Consider the following 19,670-nt stretch of genomic DNA (forward strand, 5'->3'; position numbering starts at 1 on the left):
CACAGAGTCCAAGCTCCTCTATCTGTGGGATTTATTTTCCAGGCAAGAGCATTAGAGTGGGTTGCCATTTCCTCCTCCAGGGGATTTTCCTGACCCAGGGATTGAATCTGTATCTCCTGCCTTGCAGGCAGATTCTTTACCTCCTGAGCCATCAGGCAAGCCCGTATATACAGATATATATGGATTTATTTTGTGAGTTTGAGGAGATAATGCATATGAAATCCTACCACAATGTATGACAAACTGGAAGCACTCATATGTGATGGATATTCTTCAGATCCTTGTTTTAAAATCTCTTCTGCCTCCAACTTGAGATCTGGTCTCAGCCCGAGTTAAAACTTTACATCCCATGGAAGGTGCCCTTCCCGGATCCTCAGTCATATCATTCTCAAACATCAGCATGTGGATCAGCTGGATCTAAATTTCCCCGTGAGTACGCCCCCCTGCCCCCTGCCTTTATTTTGGCTGTGTTTGGTCTTCGTTGCAGCATGCAGGTTCCCTAGCTGTGGTGCATGGGCTTAGTAGCTCCAAGGCATGTGTGATCTTAGTTCCCTGACCAGGGATTGAACCCACGTCCCTGCATTGGAAGGAGGACTATTGACCACTGGACTACCAGTGAGGTCCCCCCCCCCCATACGTCTTTTATTCACCAGTTGTGTGACCTCCACCCACATTTATTTCTTTTTTAATTTATTTAATTGGAGGCTAACTACTTTACAATATTGTAGTGGTTTTTGTCATACATTGACATGAGTCAGCCATGGTTATACATGTGTTCCCCATCCTGAACCCCCTCCCACCTCCCTCCCCATCCCATCCCTCTAGGTCATCCCAGTGCACCAGCCCTGAGCACCCTGTCTCATGCATCGAACCTGGACTGGTGATCTGTTTCACATATGATAATATACATGTCTCAATGTTATTCTCCCAAATCATCCCAACCTCGCCTTCTTCCACAGAGTCCAAAAGACTGTTCTATACCTCTTTGTCTCTGTTGCTGTCTCGCATATAGGGTTATCATTACCATCTTTCTAAATTCCATATATATGCGTTAGTATACTGTATTCGTGTTTTTCTTTCTGACTTACTTCACTTTGTATAATAGGCTCCAGTTTCATCCACCTCAGAACTGATTCAAATGCATTCTTTTTAATGGCTGAGTAATATTCCATTGTGTATATGTACCACAGTTTTCTTATCCATTCATCTGCTGATGGACATCTAGGTTGCTTCCATGTCCTGGTTATTATAAATAGTGCTGCAATGAACATTGGGGCACACGTGTCTCTTTCAATTCTGGTTTCCTCAGTGTGTATGCCCAACAGTGGAATTGCGGGGTCATACGGCAGTTCTATTTCCAATTTTTTAAGGAATCTCCACAATATTCTCCATAGTGGCTGTACTAGTTCGCATTCCCACCAACAGTGTAGGAGGGCTCCCTTTTCTCCACACCCTCTCCAGCAGTTATTGCTTGTAGACTTTGAATAGCAGCCATTTTGACCAGCGTGAGATGATACCTCACTGTGGTTTTGATTTTCATTTCTCTGATAATGAGTGATGTTGAGCATCTTTTCATGTGTTTGTTAGCCACCTGTATGTCTTCTTTGAAGAAATGTCTGTTTAGCTCTTTGGCCCATTTTTTGATTGGGTCATTCATTTTTCTGCAATTGAGCTGCAGGAGTTGCTTGTATATTTTTGAGATTAATCTTTGTCCATTGCTTCATTTGCTATTATTTTCTCCCATTCTGAAGGCTGTCTTTTCACCTTGCTTATAGTTTGCTTCGTTGTGCAAAAGCTTTTAAGTTTCATTAGGTCCTATTTGTTTATTTTGCTTTTATTTCCATTACTCTGGGGATGTGAGTCATAGAGGATCTTGCTGTGACTTATGTTGGAGAGTGTTTTGCCTATGTTTTCCTCTAGGAGTTTTATAGTTTCTGGTCTTACATTTAGATCTTTAATCCATTTTAAGTTTATTTTTTGTGTGTGGTGTTAAAAATTGTTCTAGTTTCATTCTTTTACAACTGGTTGACCAGTTTCCCCAGCACCACTTGTTAAAGAGATTGTCTTTTTTCCATTGTATATTCTTGCCTCCTTTGCCAAAGATAAGGTGTCCATAGGTGTGTGGATTTATCTCTGGGCTTTCTATTTTGTTCCATTGATCTATATTTCTGTCTTTGTGCCAGGACCATACTATCTTGATGACTGTGGCTTTGTAGTATAGCCTGAAATCAGGCAGGTTGATTCCTCCAGTTCCGTTATTCTTTCTCAAGATTGCCTTGGCTATTCAAGGTTTTTTGCATTTCCATACAAATTGTGAAATTATTTGCTCTAGTTCTCTGAAAAATACCGTTGGTAGCTTGATAGGGGTTGCATTGAATCTATAGATTGCCTTGTGTGATATACTCATTTTCACTATATTGATTCTTCCAATCCATGAACATGGTATATTTCTCCATCTATTTGTGTCCTCTTTGATTTCTTTCATTAGTGTTTTGTAGTTTTCTATATATAGGTATTTCTTTTCTCTGCTGCTGCTGCTGCTAAGTCACTTCAGTCGTGTCCGACTCTGTGTGACCCCACAGATGGCAGCCCACCAGGCTCCCATCCCTGGGATTCTCCAGGCAAGAACACTGGAGTGGGTTGCCATTTCCTTCTCCAGGTAGATTTATTTCTAACTATTTTATTCTTTTCGTTGCAATGGTGAATGGAATTGTTCCCTTAATTTCTTTCTGTTTTCTCATTGTTAGTATATAGGAATGCAAGGGATTTCTGTGTGTTAATTTTGTATCCTGCAACTTTACTATATTCATTGATTAGCTCTAGTAATTTTCTGGTGGAGTCTTCAGGGTTTTCTATGTAGACGATCATGTTATCTGCAAACAGTGAGAGTTTTACTTCTTCTTTTCTAATCTGGATTCCTTTTATTTCTATTTCTTCTGATTGCTGTGGCTAAAACTTCCAAAACTATGTTGAATATTAGGGGTGAGATTGGGCATTCTTGTCTTGTTCCTGACTTTAGGGAAAATCTTTCAATTTTTCACCATTGAGGATAATGTTTTCTGTGGGTTTGTCATATACAGCTTTTATTATGTTGAGGTATGTTCCTTCTATTCCTGCTTTCTGGAGGGTTTTTTTTTTTTTTTTTGTCATAAATGGATGCTGAATTTTGTCAAAGGCTTTCTCTCTTTCTATTGAGGTAATTGTATGGTTTTTATCTTTCAATCTGTTAATGTGGTGTATTACATTGATTTGTAGATATTAAAGAATTATTGCATCCCTGGGATAAAGCCCACTTGGATCTTTTAAATATGCTGTTGGATTCTGTTTGCTAGAATTTTGTTAAGGATTTTTGCATCCATGTTCATCAGTGATATTGGCCTGTACTTTTCTTTTTCTGTGGCATCTTTGTCTGGTTTTGGTATTAGGGTGATGGTGGCCTCATAGAATGAGTTTGGAAGTTTACCTTCCTCTGCCATTTTCTGGAAGAGATTGAGTAGGACAGGTGTTAGTTTTTCTCTAATTTTTTTTTGGTAGAATTCAACTGTGAAGCTGTCTGGTCCTGGGCTTTTGTTTGCTGGAAGATTTCTGATTCTGATTTCCATGCTTGTGGTAGCTCTGTTAAGATTTTCTATTTCTTCCTGGTTCAGTTTTGGAAGGTTATACTTTTCTAAGAATTTGTCCATTTCTTCCAAGTTGTCTATTTTATTGGCATACAGTTGCTGATAGTAGTCTCTTATAATCCTTTGTATTTCTGTGTTGTCTGTTGTGATTTTTTCCATTTTCATTTCTAATTTTGTTGTTTTCATTCTTCTCCCTTTGTTTCTTGAGGAGTCTGGCTAACAGTTTGTCAATGTTATTTATCTTCTCAAAGAACCAGCTCTTAGCTTAGTTGATTTTTGCTATGGTCTCTTTTGTTTCTTTTGCATTTATTTCTTCCCTGATATTTATGATTTCTTTCCTTCTACTAACCCTGTGGTTCTTCATTCCTTCCTTTTCTAGTTGCTTGAGGTGTAGACTTAGGTTATTTATTTGACTTTTTTTTCTTGTTTCTTGAGGTAAGCCTGTATTGCTATGAACCTTCCCCTTGGCACTGCTTTTATAGTGTCCCATAGGTTTTGGGTTGTTGTGTTTTCATTTTCATTCATTTCTATGCATATTTTGCTTTCTTTTTTGATTTCTTCTGTGATTTGTTGGTTATTCAGAAGCGTGTTGTTTAGCCTCCGTGTGTTGGAATTTTTAATAGTTTTTTCCCCCCCTGTAATTGAGATCTAATCTTACTGCATTGTGGTCAGAAAAGATGTGTGGAATGATTTCAATTCTTCTGAATTTACCAAGGCTAGATTTACGGCCCAAGATGTGATCTGTCCTGGAGAAGGTTCTGCATGCACTTAAGAAAAAGGTGAAATTAATTGTTTGGGGGGTGAAATGTCCTATAGATATCAATTAGATCTCCTCAATAAAATTAGAGATACCAAGGGAACATTTTACACAAAGATGGGCTCAATAAAGGACAGAAATAATAGGGACTAACAGAAGGAGAAGATATCAAGAAGAGGTGGCAACAGTCATCAAGACAGTATGGTACTGGCACAAAGACAGAAATAGAGATCAATGGAACAGAATAGAAAGCCCAGAGATAAATCCACAACCTATGGACACCTTATCTTTGACAAAGGAGGCAAGGATATACAATGGAAAAAGACAACCTTTTTAACAAGTGGTGCTGGGAAAACTGGTCAACCACGTGTAAAAGAATGAAACCAGAACACTTTCTAACACCATACACAAAAATAAACTCAAAATGGATTAAAGATCTAAATGTAAGACCAGAAACTATAAAACTCCTAGAGGAGAACATAGGCAAAACACTCTCCGACATAAATCTCAGCAGGATCCTCTATGACCCACCTCCCAGAATATTGGAAATAAAAGCAAAACTAAACAAATGGGACCCAATGAAACTTAAAAGCTTTTGCACAACAAAGGAAACTATAAGCAAGGTGAAAAGACAGCCCTCAGATTGGGAGAAAATAATAGCAAACAAAGCAACAGACAAAGGATTAATCTCAAAAATATACAAGCAACTCCTGCAGCTCAATTCCAGGAAAATAAATGACCCAATCAAAAAATGGGCCAAAGAACTAAACAGACATTTCTCCAAAGAAGACATACAGATGGCTAACAAACACATGAAAAGATGCTCAACATCACTCATTATCAGAGAAATGCAAATCAAAACCACAATGAGGTACCATTCCACGCCAGTCAGGATGGCTGCTATCCAAAAGTCTACAAGCAATAAATGCTGCAGAGGGTGTGGAGAAAAGAGAACCCTCTTACACTGTTGGTGGGAATGCAAACTAGTACAGCCACTATGGAGAATATTGTGGAGATTCCTTAAAAAACTGGAAATAGAACTTCCATATGACCCAGCAATCCCACTTCTGGGCATACACACTGAGAAAACCTGGTCTGAAAGAGACACGTGCACCCCAATGTTCATCGCAGCACTGTTTATAATAGCCAGGACATGGTAGCAACATAGATGCCCATCAGCAGATGAATGGATAAGGAAGCTGTGGTACATACACACCATGGAATATTACTCAGCCATTAAAAAGAATTCATTTGAATCAGTTCTAATGAGATGGATGAAACTGGAGCCCATTATACAGAGTGAAGTAAGCCAGAAAGATAAAAACCAATATAGTATACTAACGCATATATATGTAATTTAGAAAGATGGTAACGATAACCCTATATGCAAAACAGAAAAAGAGACACAGATGTACAGAACAGACTTTTGGACTCTGTGGGAGAAGGCGAGGGTGGGATGTTCGAGAGAACAGCATTGAAACATGTATATTATCTAGGGTGAAATAGATCACCAGCCCAGGTTGGATGCACAAGACAGGTGCTCGGGACTGGTGCACTGGGAAGACCCAGAGGAATCGGGTAGAAAGAGAGGTGGGAGGGGGGATCGGGATGGGGAATACATGTAAATCCATGGCTGATTCATGTCAATGTATGACAAAACCCACTACAATATTGTAAAGTAATTAGCCTCCAACTAATAAAAATAAATGAAGAAAAAAAAAAAAAAGAGGTGGCAAGAATACACAGAAACTGTACAAAAAAGATCTTCACGACCCAGATAATCACGATGGTGTAATCACTCCCCTAGAGGCAGACATACTGGAATGTGAAGCCAAGTCGGCCTTAGGAAGCATAACTATGAACAAAGGTAGTGGAGGTGATGGATTCCAGTTGCGCTATTTCAGATCTTAAAAGATGATGCTGTGAAAGTGCTGCACTCAATATGCCAGCAAATTTGGAAAACTCAGCAGTGGCCACAGGACTGGAAAATGTCAGCTTTCATTCCAATCCCAAAGAAAGGCAATGCCAAAGAATGTTCAAACTATCGCACAGTTTTACTCATCTCACACGCTAGGAAAGTGATGCTTAAAATTCTCCAAGCCAGGCTTCAACAATACGTGAACCATGAACTTCCAAGTGTTCAAGCTGGCTTTAGAAAAGGCAGAAGAACAAGAGATCAAATTGCCAACATCCACTGGATCATTGAAAAAGCAAGTGAGTTCCAGAAAAACATCTGTTTCTGCTTTATTGACGATGCCAAAGACTTTGACTGTGTGGATCAGAATAAACTGTGGAAAATTCTGAAAGAAATGGGCATACCAGACCACCTGACCTGCCTCTTGAGAAACCTATATGCAGGTCAGGAAGCAACAGTTAGAACAGGACATGGAACAACAGACTGGTTCCAAATAGGAAAAGGAGAACGTCAAGGCTGTATATTGTCACCCTGCTTATTTAACTTATATGCAGAGTACATCATGAGAAACACTGGGCTGGATGAAGCACAAGCTGGAATCAAGATTGTCGGGAGAAATATCCATAACCTCAGATATGCAGATGACACCACCCTTATGGCAGAAAGTGAAGAAGAACCAAAGAACCTCTTGATGATAGTGAAAGAGGAGAGTGAAAAAGTTGACTTAAAGCTCAACATTCAGAAAACTGAGATCATGGCATCTTGTCCCATCACTTCATGGCAAATAGAAGGGGAAACAGTGGAAATAGTGGCTGACTTTATTTATCTGGGCTCCAAAATCACTGTAGACGGTGATTGCAGCCATGAAATTAAAAGACGCTTACTCCTTGGAAGCAAAGTTATGACCAACCTAGACATTATACTAAAAAACAGAGACATTACTTTGTCAACAAAGTTCCATCTAATCAAGGCTATGGTTTTTCCAGTGGTCATGTATGGATGTGAGAGTTGGACTATAAAGAAGTCTGAGCACCGAAGAACTGATGCTCTTGAACTGTGGTGTTGGAGAAGACTCTTGAGAGTCCCTTGAACTGCAAGGAGATCCGACCAGTCATCCTAAAGGATATCAGTCCTCGGTGTTCATTGGAGGGACTGATGTTGAAGCTGAAACTCCAATATTTGGCCACCTGATGTGAAGAGCTGACTCATTGGAAAAGACCCTGATGCTGGGAGGGATTGGGGGCAGGAGGAGAAGGAGACGACAGAGGATCAGATGTTTGGATGGTATCACCAACTCAGTGGACATGGGTTTGGGTGGACTCCGGGAGTTGGTAATGGACAGGGAGACCTGGCGTGCTGAGGTTAATGGGGTCGCAGAGTCAGACACGACTGAGCAACTGAACTGAACTGGTCCATTGTATCATTTAAAGTTTGTGTTTCATTGTTAATTTTCTGTTTAGTTGATCCATCCACAGGTGTGAGTGGAGTATTAAAGTCTCCCGCTATTATTGTGCTATTGTAAATTTACCTTTCATACTTGTTAACATTTGTGTTACATATTGCGGTGCTCCTATGTTGGGTGCATATATATTTGTAATTGTTACATCTTCTTCTTGGATTGATCCTTTAATCATTATGTAATGCTCTTCTTTGTCTCTTTTCACAGCCTTTATTTTAAGGTCTATTTTATCTGATATGAGTATTGCATCTCCTGCTTTCCTTTGGTCTCCATTTGTGTGAAATATCTTTTTCCAGCCCTTCACTTTCAGTCTGTATGTGTCCCTTGTTTTGAGGTGGGTCTCTAGTAGACAGCATATATAGGGGTCTTGTTTTTCTATACATTCAGCCAGTCTTTGTCTTTTGGTTGGGGCATTCAACCTATTTACATTTAAGGTAATTATTGATAAGTATGGGGCTTCCCTGATAGCTCAGATGGTAAAGCGTCTGCCTACAATGCAGGAGACTTGGGTTCGATCCCTGGGTCGGGAAGAACCCCTGGAGAAGGAAATGGCAACCCACTCCAGTATTCTTACCTGGAAAATCCCTTGGACTGAGGTTCCTGGTAGGCTACAGTCCATGGGGTCGCAGAGAGTCAGACATGACTGAGCGAATTCAATTTCACTTTCACTTTCATGATCCTGCTGCCATTTACTTTGCTGTTTTGGGTTCGAGTTTATACACCCTTTCTGTGTTTCCTGTCTAGAGAAGATCCTTTAGCTTTTGTTGAAGAGCTGGTTTGGTGGTGCTGAATTCTCTCAGCTTTTGCTTGCCTGTAGAGCGTTTGATTTCTCCTTCATATTTGAATGAGATCCTTGTTGAGTACAGTCATCGGGGTTGTAGGTTTTTCTCCTTCATCACTTTAAGTATGTCCTGCCATTCCCTTCTGGCCTGAAGGGTTTCTATTGAAATATCGGCTGTCATCCTTATGGGAATCCCCTTGTGAGTTATTTGTTGTTTTTCCCTTGCTGCTTTTAATATTTGTTCTTTGTGTGTGATCTTTGTTAATTTGATTAATATGTGTCTTGGGTGTTTCACCTTGGGTTTATCCTGTTTGGGACTCTCTGGGTTTCTTGGACTTTGGTGACTATTTCCTTCCCCATTTTAGGAACTATTATCAACTATTATCTCCTCAAGCATTTTCTCAAGGCGTTTCTTTTTGTCTTCTTCTTCTGGGACTCCTATGATTCGAATGTTGGGGCATTTATCATTGTCCCAGAGGCCTCTGAGGTTGTCCTCATTTCTGTTAATTCTTTTTCCTTTTTTCCCCTCTGCTTCATTTATTTCTACCATTCTATCTTCTACCTCACTTGTCCTATCTTCTGCCTCCATTATTCTACTGTTGGTTCTCTCCAGAGTGTTTTGATCTCATTTATTCCATTATTCATTATTGATTGACTCTTTTTTATTTCTTCTAGGTCCTTGTTAAACATTTCTTGCATCTTCTCAATCCTTATCTCCAGGCTATTTATCTGTAACTCCATTTTGTTTTCAAGATTTTGGATCATTTTTACTATCATTATTCTGAATTTTTTTTCAGGTAGACTCTCTATCTCCTCCTCTTGTGTTTTGTTTGGTGGGCATTTATCATGTTCCTTTACCTGCTGAGTATTTCTTTGCCTTCTCATCCTGTTTAGATTGCTGCATTTGGGGTGGCCTTTTTGTATTCTGGCAGTTTGTGGTTCCTCTTTATTGTGGAGGTTCCTCCCTGTGTCCACCCACATTTCTCATCTGCGTAATGGGAGTACCCAAAAGTAGCCTGTGACCTTTGTACCTTTTTGAGATAGCACTCTACCCTTGAACATACACCCCAAAGAGAAACAACTTATACAGTCATGAGAAGTTAATATTTTACTTAATGTATGTGCAGGAAAGGGGAAAAAGGATTTTCATAATATGTCAGCTCAAACATCCTTTTAACACACTGTGGGTTCTTACTTAAGAAGTGACTCTTCTGTTCTTTTTTCTCCCCTCCTTCCTCCTCTCATTTACTCTATTTCTCTATTTCACTCCCTCTTCCTCTCTAGTTCCCTTTCTAACTCCCTTACATTTCCTCTCTTTCTTCTTCTTCATATGCAATTAGACCTGTTACCAACAGTTTCATCCTATCTCTCTTTCCCAGATTTGACCCCATTTCCTATTTAAAAAAATAAAATTATTTATGGCCTGCCCTGGGTCTTCGTGACTGCTGGCAGACTTTCTCTAGTTGCAGTGAGTGGGGCTACCCTTTATTGTGGTGCCTGAGCCTTCATTGAGGTGGCTTCTCTCGTCATGGAGCAGGCCCTCATCCCTGGATCGCAGGGTCAGTAGCTGTGGTGCCTGGGCTTAGTTGCCTCATGGCATGTGCAGTCTTTCCAGACTGGGGATGAAACCCATGTCTCCTGTGTTAGCAGGTGGATTCGTAACCCCTGGACCACCAGGGAAGCCCCCCATTTCCTATTTATCCAATTTATTTTACAGGTGATTTTAAAAGATTCCCATTCACTAGTTCATTCTTTTTTTCTTTCCACCTGCATTCTGACCTACTTCACTCAGCTCAACTCAATACAGAAAACCTCTTTTGGGTCTTCCCAATAGAGATTTCCCTGGTGACTCAGATGGTAAAGTGTCTGTCTACAATGTGGGAGACCCAGGTTCGATCCCTGGGTTGGGAAGATCCCCTGGAGAAGGAAATGGCAGCCCACTCCAGTACTATTGCCTGGAAAATCCCATGGATGGAGGAGCCTGGTGGGCAACAGTCCATGGGGTCACAAAGAGTCGGACACGACTGAGCAACTCCACTTTCTTTCTGTTGGGTCTATCCATTCCAGAGATAGTATGGAAATGTAAATAGCAAACCATTATCTTGGAAACAAATAGCTTTCTTGTTTTACATGTGTTGTAACGAAGATGATGACAATAAAAAGACATTGGAGGGGACTTCTCTGGTGGCTCAGATGGGAAAGAATCTGCCTGCCATTCAGGAGACCAGGGTTCCATCCCCTGGTCAGGAAGATCTCCTGAAGAAAGAAATGGCAACCCACTCCAGTATTCTTGCCTAGAGAATCCCATGGACAGAGGAGCCTGAGGGCTACAGTCCATGGGGTCATAAAGATTCAGATGTGACTGAGTGACTAATACACTTGTCCTGGTGGACCACTGTTTAAGACTTTGCCTTTCCAGTGCAGGGGCTGTGGGTTTCAAACCTGGTTAGGGGGCTAAGATCCCACATGTCTTGCAGCCATAAAACTAAACATAAAATAGAAGCAATATTGTAACAAATTGAATAAAGAGTTTAAAAATGGTCCACCTCAAAAAAAAAAAAAAAAAAACTTAAAAAAAAAAGACAATGGACACAGTGCTTTATACATAAAACTGCTTACTGTTTGGGTGGTACTTACTGGGCTGGCCAAAATGCTCCTTTGGTTTTTCTGTAACATCTTATGACCATTTTGGCCAACCCAATATTATCAGCTTCACATTAATCTTTTTATTTTTATTTTATATGAAAATCTTCTCTTGCTGGCCCATTCAAGACAATCCACCTGCATCAGTGCCCCCACACCCATCTGAAGCTCCCCGTCTGCTTATAGAGAGATTACAATTCTAAGGCATAGATGATGAAACAGATTTTATCACATGAGGTATAAAAAAGAGATCATGATGGCTCAAGTCTATGCAAGAAGGAGACAAAAAATTGAGGAGAAACAAATAGCCAGTATGTATCAAACTCTATGAAGTGTGGGTATACTTACAAACTTAAATCCTTACAACAGTTCTAAGGAGACAGACATTATTATACCAGCCTTTTGTTCAAATTTCTCCACCACCCAACTGGTCATCAGGAGCCTAGAGAAGAGAATTTTCTGTGGAAGCTTCTCTGAATGGCAATCTTCAGCTCCTTATTCCTCAGACTGAATATAATGGGGCTAAGAAACGGGGTGAAGACTGTGTAGGTGGTGGCCAGCAGAGTGTTATTGTCCATGGAATGGGCGCCTTTGGGCTTGAGGTAGATGATGGAGGCAAAACCATAGTGCACGACCACTATGGTGAGGTGGGAGACACAGGTGGAGAAGGTCTTGTGCCGGCCCTCAGCAGAGGGGATCCTCAAGATGGCAGCCACGATGAAGACATAGGAAAGGATGATGAGGAATAAGCACCCCAGCAGGGCCGTGACACAGACCAGGATTACAACCATGGTGACAGAGGCTGTCTCCTTCCCACAGGCCAACTTCAAGAGGGCAAGGACATGACAGCCAAAATGGTGAATCTCATTAGACCCACAAAAGGTCAGGTGAAAAACTATCAATGTCAGCATCAGTCCCATGACTGAGCCACCAGCCCAGCACCAGGACACAAGGCGGGCACAGTCACGGGGGCTCATGAGCACGTTGTAGCGCAGGGGGTGGCAGATGGCCACGTAGCGGTCATAGCCCATGATCATGAGCAGGAAGGAGTGGGTGAAGCCAAACGTAAAGGAGAAGAACATCTGGCTGGCACAGGCCACAAAGGTGATGGAGTGGTGGTTGGACAGCATGTCCGCCAGCATGCGAGGGGTGACCGCAACAGTGAACAGGATCTCGGAGATGGAGAGGGCACACAGGAAGAGGTACATGGGGGTGTGGAGGCTGTGCTCCCTCCAGATGGTGCCCATGATGAGCAGGTTCCCCAGCAGTGTGAACAGGTACATCAGCAGGTACAGCAGGAAGAAGGAGGGCAGGAGCTGCTGAGGGAAGTTGGAGAAGCCGATGAGGATGAATTCAGACACTGTGCTGTAGTTCTGACCAGACAAGGATGCTGCATCTGGGGAGATCAGAAACAGAATCAACAATGGTTAAAGCATAGGCTCTGATGTAGATCAAATGGAAATTTAAGAGCTGTATACTTTTTAAAATGTCCTTAATGTATCTGGGTCTCACCATCTTCATCAGTAAAATGTGTGAATCATAATACTTCTTACTATTCAGTCTTGTGATAAAGATAAACTGAGATTAAATGCTTAGGTGTATCAAGTGCTTAAGACATAGTTTGGCCACTGGGTTCTCATTATAATTTTTTCTTTCAAAAGTATATCCTAAAATGAATTCAGAAATATTTCTAATTGAATAGTTTAAACATCAAATGTCAAAATTTTAGGCTAAAATGATAATGGAGTTAAATATACAAATTTAGATATTTTATTAAGAAATTTTATCCAGGAAAAAATTGTGCTTAAATAAAGCCAAATTAGGTTATTGGAAAGGATTAATAAGATAGACAGAAAGAGAAGATACCAACAACAAAACATGAAATTAAAATTGGGAAGTAAATATAAATGTAGTGAGTACTGGAAATTAATAAAAATAGTAAAACAGTATGTCAACAAATATGAAACTCTAGATGAAATGAATGAACTCTTAGAAGAATGTAAAATTCCAAAACTGGAACAAGAAAAATTAGGGGTTCCAGATACATAAACACTTTTTAAAAGTTTTAAAAGTTTTAGTTAGTTAAAAAGCTTTCCTCCCTAAAATCATTTCCACAGTTGCGTTTGCAAGTAAGCTCTCTAAACTTTTAAGAAACAGTGGGTGAGTATCATATGCATGTTCTTCAACAAACAGAAAAATACACGAAATTGCCCAGCTCATTGCATCAGGTTAATGCAATCTTGATTCTAAAACCAGGGAAGAATCTTTGTAAGAGAAGATAATTATGAGCTCATTTTATCTGCTCATGCATATTTAAAAATTCATAGTAGGATATAACCCAGTAAAATCTCATGGTACTAAAAGTAATATATTATGATCATGTAGCTTTGATTTATCCTATTAATGACAAGGATGGTTCAACATCAGAAAATCTATCATGTGATTCACTACATGAATAAGCTATAAAAGAAAAATCATTTATTTATTACTATTCCAAATAAGGCAGGAATATTGCTCTAATATTCAAATTTTATTCACGATGTTTTAAAAAACTCTTTTGACCATGTGGGAGGGTGACTTTCATAGCTAGATAAGAATATATGCTATAAAGTCCAAAAAAGAGAGGATGTGTGTATACAGGGATCTTCTTGATGGCTTAGATCGTAAAGAATCCACCTGCAATGCAAGAAACTCAGTTTCAATACTTGGGTCAAGAAGATCCCTTGGAGAAGAGAATGGCCAACCACTCCAGTTTTCTTGCTTGGAGAATTCCATGGACAGAGGAGCCTGGCGGGCTATGGTCCATGGGGTCACAAAGAGTTGGACATGACCAAGCAACTAACACTTTCACTTTTTCATATGTATACTTATAGCTGATTCACTTTGCTCTACAGCAGAAGCTATAATAACATAGTAAAGCAACTGAATTCCAATAAAATAAATTTAAGAAAAGAAAATACACCATAAAACCAGCAAGTAGTATACTCATGGGGGAACTAGATGCATTGTCTTAGGATCAAGAACAGGCCAAGCATACTTACTGTCTCTGCTGTTCTTTAACATGGAACTGAAAGTCATGAGTGGTGCTACAAGGGAAAAAAGAAGATACATAAGGATTGGAAGGGAAGACCTGAGCATCTATCTAGAAAAGATAAAAGAATAAAGATGTAACATGTTGGAACAATAAGAGATCACAAGGCTACATAAAGAAAGATCAACTTCCAAAGATTCATGATCTTTCTCATAATATTACATCTAATAATCATTCAAAGCATACAATTTAAGTTAAAATTAAGATAAAACTCCCACTAGCAACACAAGCTATACAGAAACCACTCTCAAGCATTTTGGTCTCAGGATATCTTTACACTAAAAAATTACTGAGGCCCCTAAAGGGTTTTTGTTTGAGTGGATTATAACTATCAATTTTTACTAGATTAGAAATTAAAACCAAGAATTAAAAAATATTTAATTATTAATACATTCAAAAGAACACTAATAAACCTAGCACATGCTAATTTAAGTAACATTTTTTAGTCAAGTAACATTTTCAAAAAAACTTGAGTGAGAAGAGTGGCTTTGTTGACAATTTTTTTGAATACACCTAATATCTGCCTTGTAGAAGACAGTTTGATGGCAGTGTCTGCTTCTTCATTCAGTCTAAAACATGTTGATTTAGTTGAAGTAGATGATGAAAAACATTCTCATTGTTAAGGATCTCACGGACCCACAGAAAAGCTGTCAGGGGCCCCCAGAAGTCGTCACATCACATTTGAAATACCTCTGTTAGAAAAGAGCTGGAGTTAACCAGAAATGTAAGTACTCCAAAGACTTGGGTCTGAGAACCACTGACCCACAAACTGCAAAGGGCACCTACATTGGGTGAGAGCTAAAGACTCAGATGGACACACTGAGAAGACCTCAGGCAGACTCTGAAGATGGAGCTCTTCCCTAACGACCTTCTCCCCAGGACTGACCTCCATCCCCAGGCCGGGCAATGCTTCCCACAATCATAGGGTTCTTCCTTCCTACCATTCTCTCCAGGTCCCCCTCAGCCTGGCCTGTCTTTTACATGAAGGGAAGGGCAGGAGGGAGGGGCAGAAGAATCTCTGCTGCTTGGTGCTATCAGTGGTACCCACAGGCCGGGGTGGGATGAGACCTCCTAGAACAGAAACTGTCTGCTTATTTCTGCTGTAGCCTTTCCTGCTGGCTGCTCCCTAGGGTCTCTTCAGGATGCCAGCCTAGAAGATCTGTCCTCAGGGTCTGGAGAGGTTAGGAGAGGCCACAAGGGATCTTCAGGGACTGCTGCCTCTAAATTTCCTCCAAATATCCACACACAAAAAGACTTCCTTCTTTCTGTTCTCAGAGAAATGTCAGCCCATTTTCAGGACTGAGAAGCTCCCAGTCATTGAGGAGACTAGGTTGGACACAGACACCGTCATCACCTTGGGACCAAGGAAGGGTCAGAGGGCAAGTAGGAGCTGGAGAAATCCCAAGTGGGCATCAGTGACTCTGCCCTGGGGTGAGGGCAGCTGGAGGGCTTCCCAGACAAGGGTGATTTGGAGCTGAATCTTGGATACTGGTTTCTCTTGGGCATTTTAAGTGTTCAGCATCTCTGGTCAAATTGGATCATCTTACTTCTCTTCTCAATCAAATTTCACCCTATCCCCATGGTCCTGGTGACCTAGTCACATAGTCTGACATTCACATATGCCTCCTTGTTTTGTTATAAAAGACAAACATTTGGAGTTTTGTTGTTGTCCTTGGCCTCTGACCCTGTGATAAGAGTGTCTTTTGTATGCTAATGAGATGACCAGTGGCTGTGGGTTTATTCTTATAAAACGTCTTGTGTTTTCAACTCAAATTTTTGACCTCGTCTTAAGTTAACAATTTACATTCCACAGAGGAATGTGAATTCCTGGATCCTCAATCATGTATTCCCAAAAATCAGCATGGGAGTCAAACAGATACAAAGGTCCATAGGACTCTATTTATTCACATGTTATGTGAACTCCACCAACATTTCCTTTCTGCATAATGAAGATTCCCAAAAATCAGCATGGGAGTCAAACAGATACAAAGGTCCATAGGACTCTGTTTATTCACATGTTATGTGAACTCCACCAACATTTCCTTTCTGCATAATGAAGATACCTGTAGGTAGCCACTGTTCTCTCTTTGTACCATCTTGAGATAGCCCTCTGCCCTTTAAACACACTCCCCCAAAAGATACAATTTTAACACAGTAATGAGAAATGCATGTGTTACTGAAATTTAATTTTGGGAAAAAGATTTCTGTAAGACATGAGATAACAACACACTTTTAACATGTGTACATACTTACCTAAGCGTTGATGCCTCTTCCCTTTCTCCTTCCCTCTATCACCCTTCTTTCTCCTGTAAATCACTCTTTCTTTCTTACTTTCTCTCCCTCCTTCATTTTCCATTCTACTTCTTCTCTCTCATAGCCCTGTAATTAGTAAACAATTTCCATGGAGACAAATCATTTATTCTTTCTTTCTTTCTTTTTTTTCATTTGTCACAACTAAAAAGATAGTTATAAAACACTGGACATGGTGCTTGAAACAGAGAAAATTTTCGATGTTTGTTGATTTTTATAATTATTTTCTGTTATTGTTTTTTATTTTATATTGGTGGGTAAAGAGAAAACGAAAGCCTTTTCTTTCTTGTCCATTCAGAAAGAACCATGGGCATCAGGGCCAACACTCATTCATGGGATGCTCCCTACTTGACCATAGATATATGTTCTAAGCCATAGATGATGGAATGGAGTTTATCACACTGTGTCATGAAAGAGTGGTGCCAAAAGGATTTGGGGGAGAAAATAAGTAGCTAGTAGCAAATGGGGGAGAAATAAGTAGCTAGTATGGAGTGCAGACTCTTCACCACCCAACTGGTCATCAGGAGCTTAGAGAAGAGAATTTTCTGCAGAAGCTTCTCTGTATGGCATTCTTCAGCTCCTTATTCCTGAGACTGAAAATGATGGGACTAAGAAAGGGGGTGAAGACTGTGTAGGTGGTGGCCATGAGCGTGTTACTGTCCATAGAATGGGCCCCCTTGGGCTTGAGGTAGATGATGGAGGCAAAACCATAGTGCACGACCACTATGGTGAGGTGGGAAGCACAGGTGGAGAAGGTCTTGTGCCGGCCCTCAGCAGAGGGGATCCTCAAGATGGCAGCCACGATGAAGACATAGGAGAGGAAGATGAGGAATAAGCACCCCATCAGGGCCGTGACACAGACCAGATTACAACCATGGTGACAGAGGCTGTCTCCTTCCCACAGGCCAACTTCAAGAGGGCAAACACGTGACAGCCAAAATGGTGAATCTCATTAGACCCACAAAAGGTGAGGTGAAAAACCATCAGGGTCACCATCATCCCCATGACTGAGCCACCAGCCCAGCAGCAGGACACAAGGCGGGCACAGTCATGGGGGCTCATGAGCACGTTGTAGCGCAGGGGGTGGCAGATGGCCATGTAGTGGTCATAGCCCATGATCGTGAGCAGGAAGGAGTGGGTATAGCCAAACGTAAAGGAGAAGAACATCTGGCTGGCACAGGCCACAAAGGTGATGGAGTGGTGGTTGGACAGCATGTCCGCCAGCATGCGAGGGGTGACCGCAACAGTGAACAGGATCTCGGAGATGGAGAGGGCACACAGGAAGAGGTACATGGGGGTGTGGAGGCTGTGCTCCCTCCAGATGGTGCCCATGATGAGCAGGTTCCCCAGCAGTGTGAACAGGTACATCAGCAGGTACAGCAGGAAGAAGATGGGCAGGAGCTGCTGAGGGAAGTTGGAGAAGCCGATGAGGATGAATTCAGACACTGTGCTGTAGTTCTGACCAGACAAGGATGCTGCATCTGGGGAGATCAGAAACAGAATCAACAATGGTTAAAGCATAGGCTCTGATGTAGATCAAATGGAAATTTAAGAGCTGTATACTATTTTAAAATGTCCTTAATGTATCTGGGTCTCACCATCTTCACCAGTAAAATGGGTGAAACCATAATATTTCTTACTATTCAGTGTTGTGATGAAGATAAACTGAGATTAAATGCTTAGGTGTATCAAGTGCTTAAGACATAGTTTGGCCACTGGGTTCTCATAATTTTTTCTTTCAAAAGTATATCCTAAAATGAATTCAGAAATATTTCTAATTGAATAGTTTAAATATCAAATGTTGAAATTTTAGGCTAAAATGATAATGGAGTTAAATATACAAATTTAGATATTTTATTAAGAAATTTTATCCAGGAAAAAATTGTGCTTAAATAAAGCCAAATTAGGTTATTGGAAAGGATTAATAAGATAGACAGAAAGAGAAGATACCAACAACAAAACATGAAATTAAAATTGGGAAGTAAATATAAATGTAGTGAGTACTGGAAATTAATAAAAATAGTAAAACAGTATGTCAACAAATATGAAACTCTAGATGAAATGAATGAACTCTTAGAAGAATGTAAAATTCCAAAACTGGAACAAGAAAAATTAGTGGTCCCAGATACATAAATATTTTTTAAAAGTTTTAAAAGTTTTAGTTAGTTAAAAAGCTTTCCTCCCTAAAATCATTTCCACAGTTGCGTTTGCAAGTAAGCTCTCTAAACTTTTAAGAAACAGTGGGTGAGTATCATATGCATGTTCTTCAACAAACAGAAAAATACACGAAATTGCCCAGCTCATTGCATCAGGTTAATGCAATCTTGATTCTAAAACCAGGGAAGAATCTTTGTAAGAGAAGATAATTATGAGCTCATTTTATCTGCTCATGCATATTTAAAAATTCATAGTAGGATATAACCCAGTAAAATCTCGTGGTACTAAAAGTAATATATTATGATCATGTAGCTTTGATTTATCCTATTAATGACAAGGATGGTTCAACATCAGAAAATCTATCATGTGATTCACTACATGAATAAGCTATAAAAGAAAAATCATTTATTTGTTACTATTCCAAATAAGGCAGGAATATTGCTCTAATATTCAAATTTTATTCACGATGTTTTAAAAAACTCTTTTGACCATGTGGGAGGGTGACTTTCATATTTAGATTAAGAATATATGCTATAAAGTCCAAAAAAGAGAGGATGTGTGTATACAGGGATCTTCTTGATGGCTTAGATCGTAAAGAATCCACCTGCAATGCAAGAAACCCAATTTCAATACTTGGGTCAAGAAGATCCCTTGGAGAAGAGAATGGCCAGCCACTCCAGTATTCTTGCTTGGAGAATTCCATGGACAGAGGAGCCTGATGGGCTGTGGTCCATGGGGTCACAAAGAGTTGGACATGACCAAGCAACTAACACTTTCACTTTTTCATATGTATACTTATAGCTGATTCACTTTGCTCTACAGCAGAAGCTATAATAACATAGTAAAGCAACTGAATTCCAATAAAAATAAATTTAAGAAAAGAAAATACACCATAAAACCAGCAAGTAGTATACTAACGGGGGAACTAGATGCATTG

At 40.2% G+C, this 19,670-nt stretch overlaps 1 protein-coding gene and 1 pseudogene across 1 annotated transcript; both read right to left on the minus strand.

Annotated features, from left to right (window-relative positions):
- Nucleotides 1-11,609: 11,609 nt before the first annotated feature.
- Nucleotides 11,610-12,500, minus strand: LOC122700920 (olfactory receptor 10H4-like). Its single transcript, XM_043913949.1, has one exon. It carries the CDS (start codon nucleotides 12,456-12,458, stop codon nucleotides 11,610-11,612), a length of 849 nt encoding a protein of 282 aa, XP_043769884.1. The 5' UTR covers nucleotides 12,459-12,500.
- A 4,596-nt stretch (nucleotides 12,501-17,096) lies between these two features.
- On the minus strand, nucleotides 17,097-18,040 carry LOC122700914 (annotated as a pseudogene).
- Nucleotides 18,041-19,670: the final 1,630 nt, after the last annotated feature.

Source organism: Cervus elaphus, chromosome 9 (assembly GCF_910594005.1).
Source record: "Cervus elaphus chromosome 9, mCerEla1.1, whole genome shotgun sequence".
Lineage (NCBI taxonomy): Eukaryota > Metazoa > Chordata > Mammalia > Artiodactyla > Cervidae > Cervus > Cervus elaphus.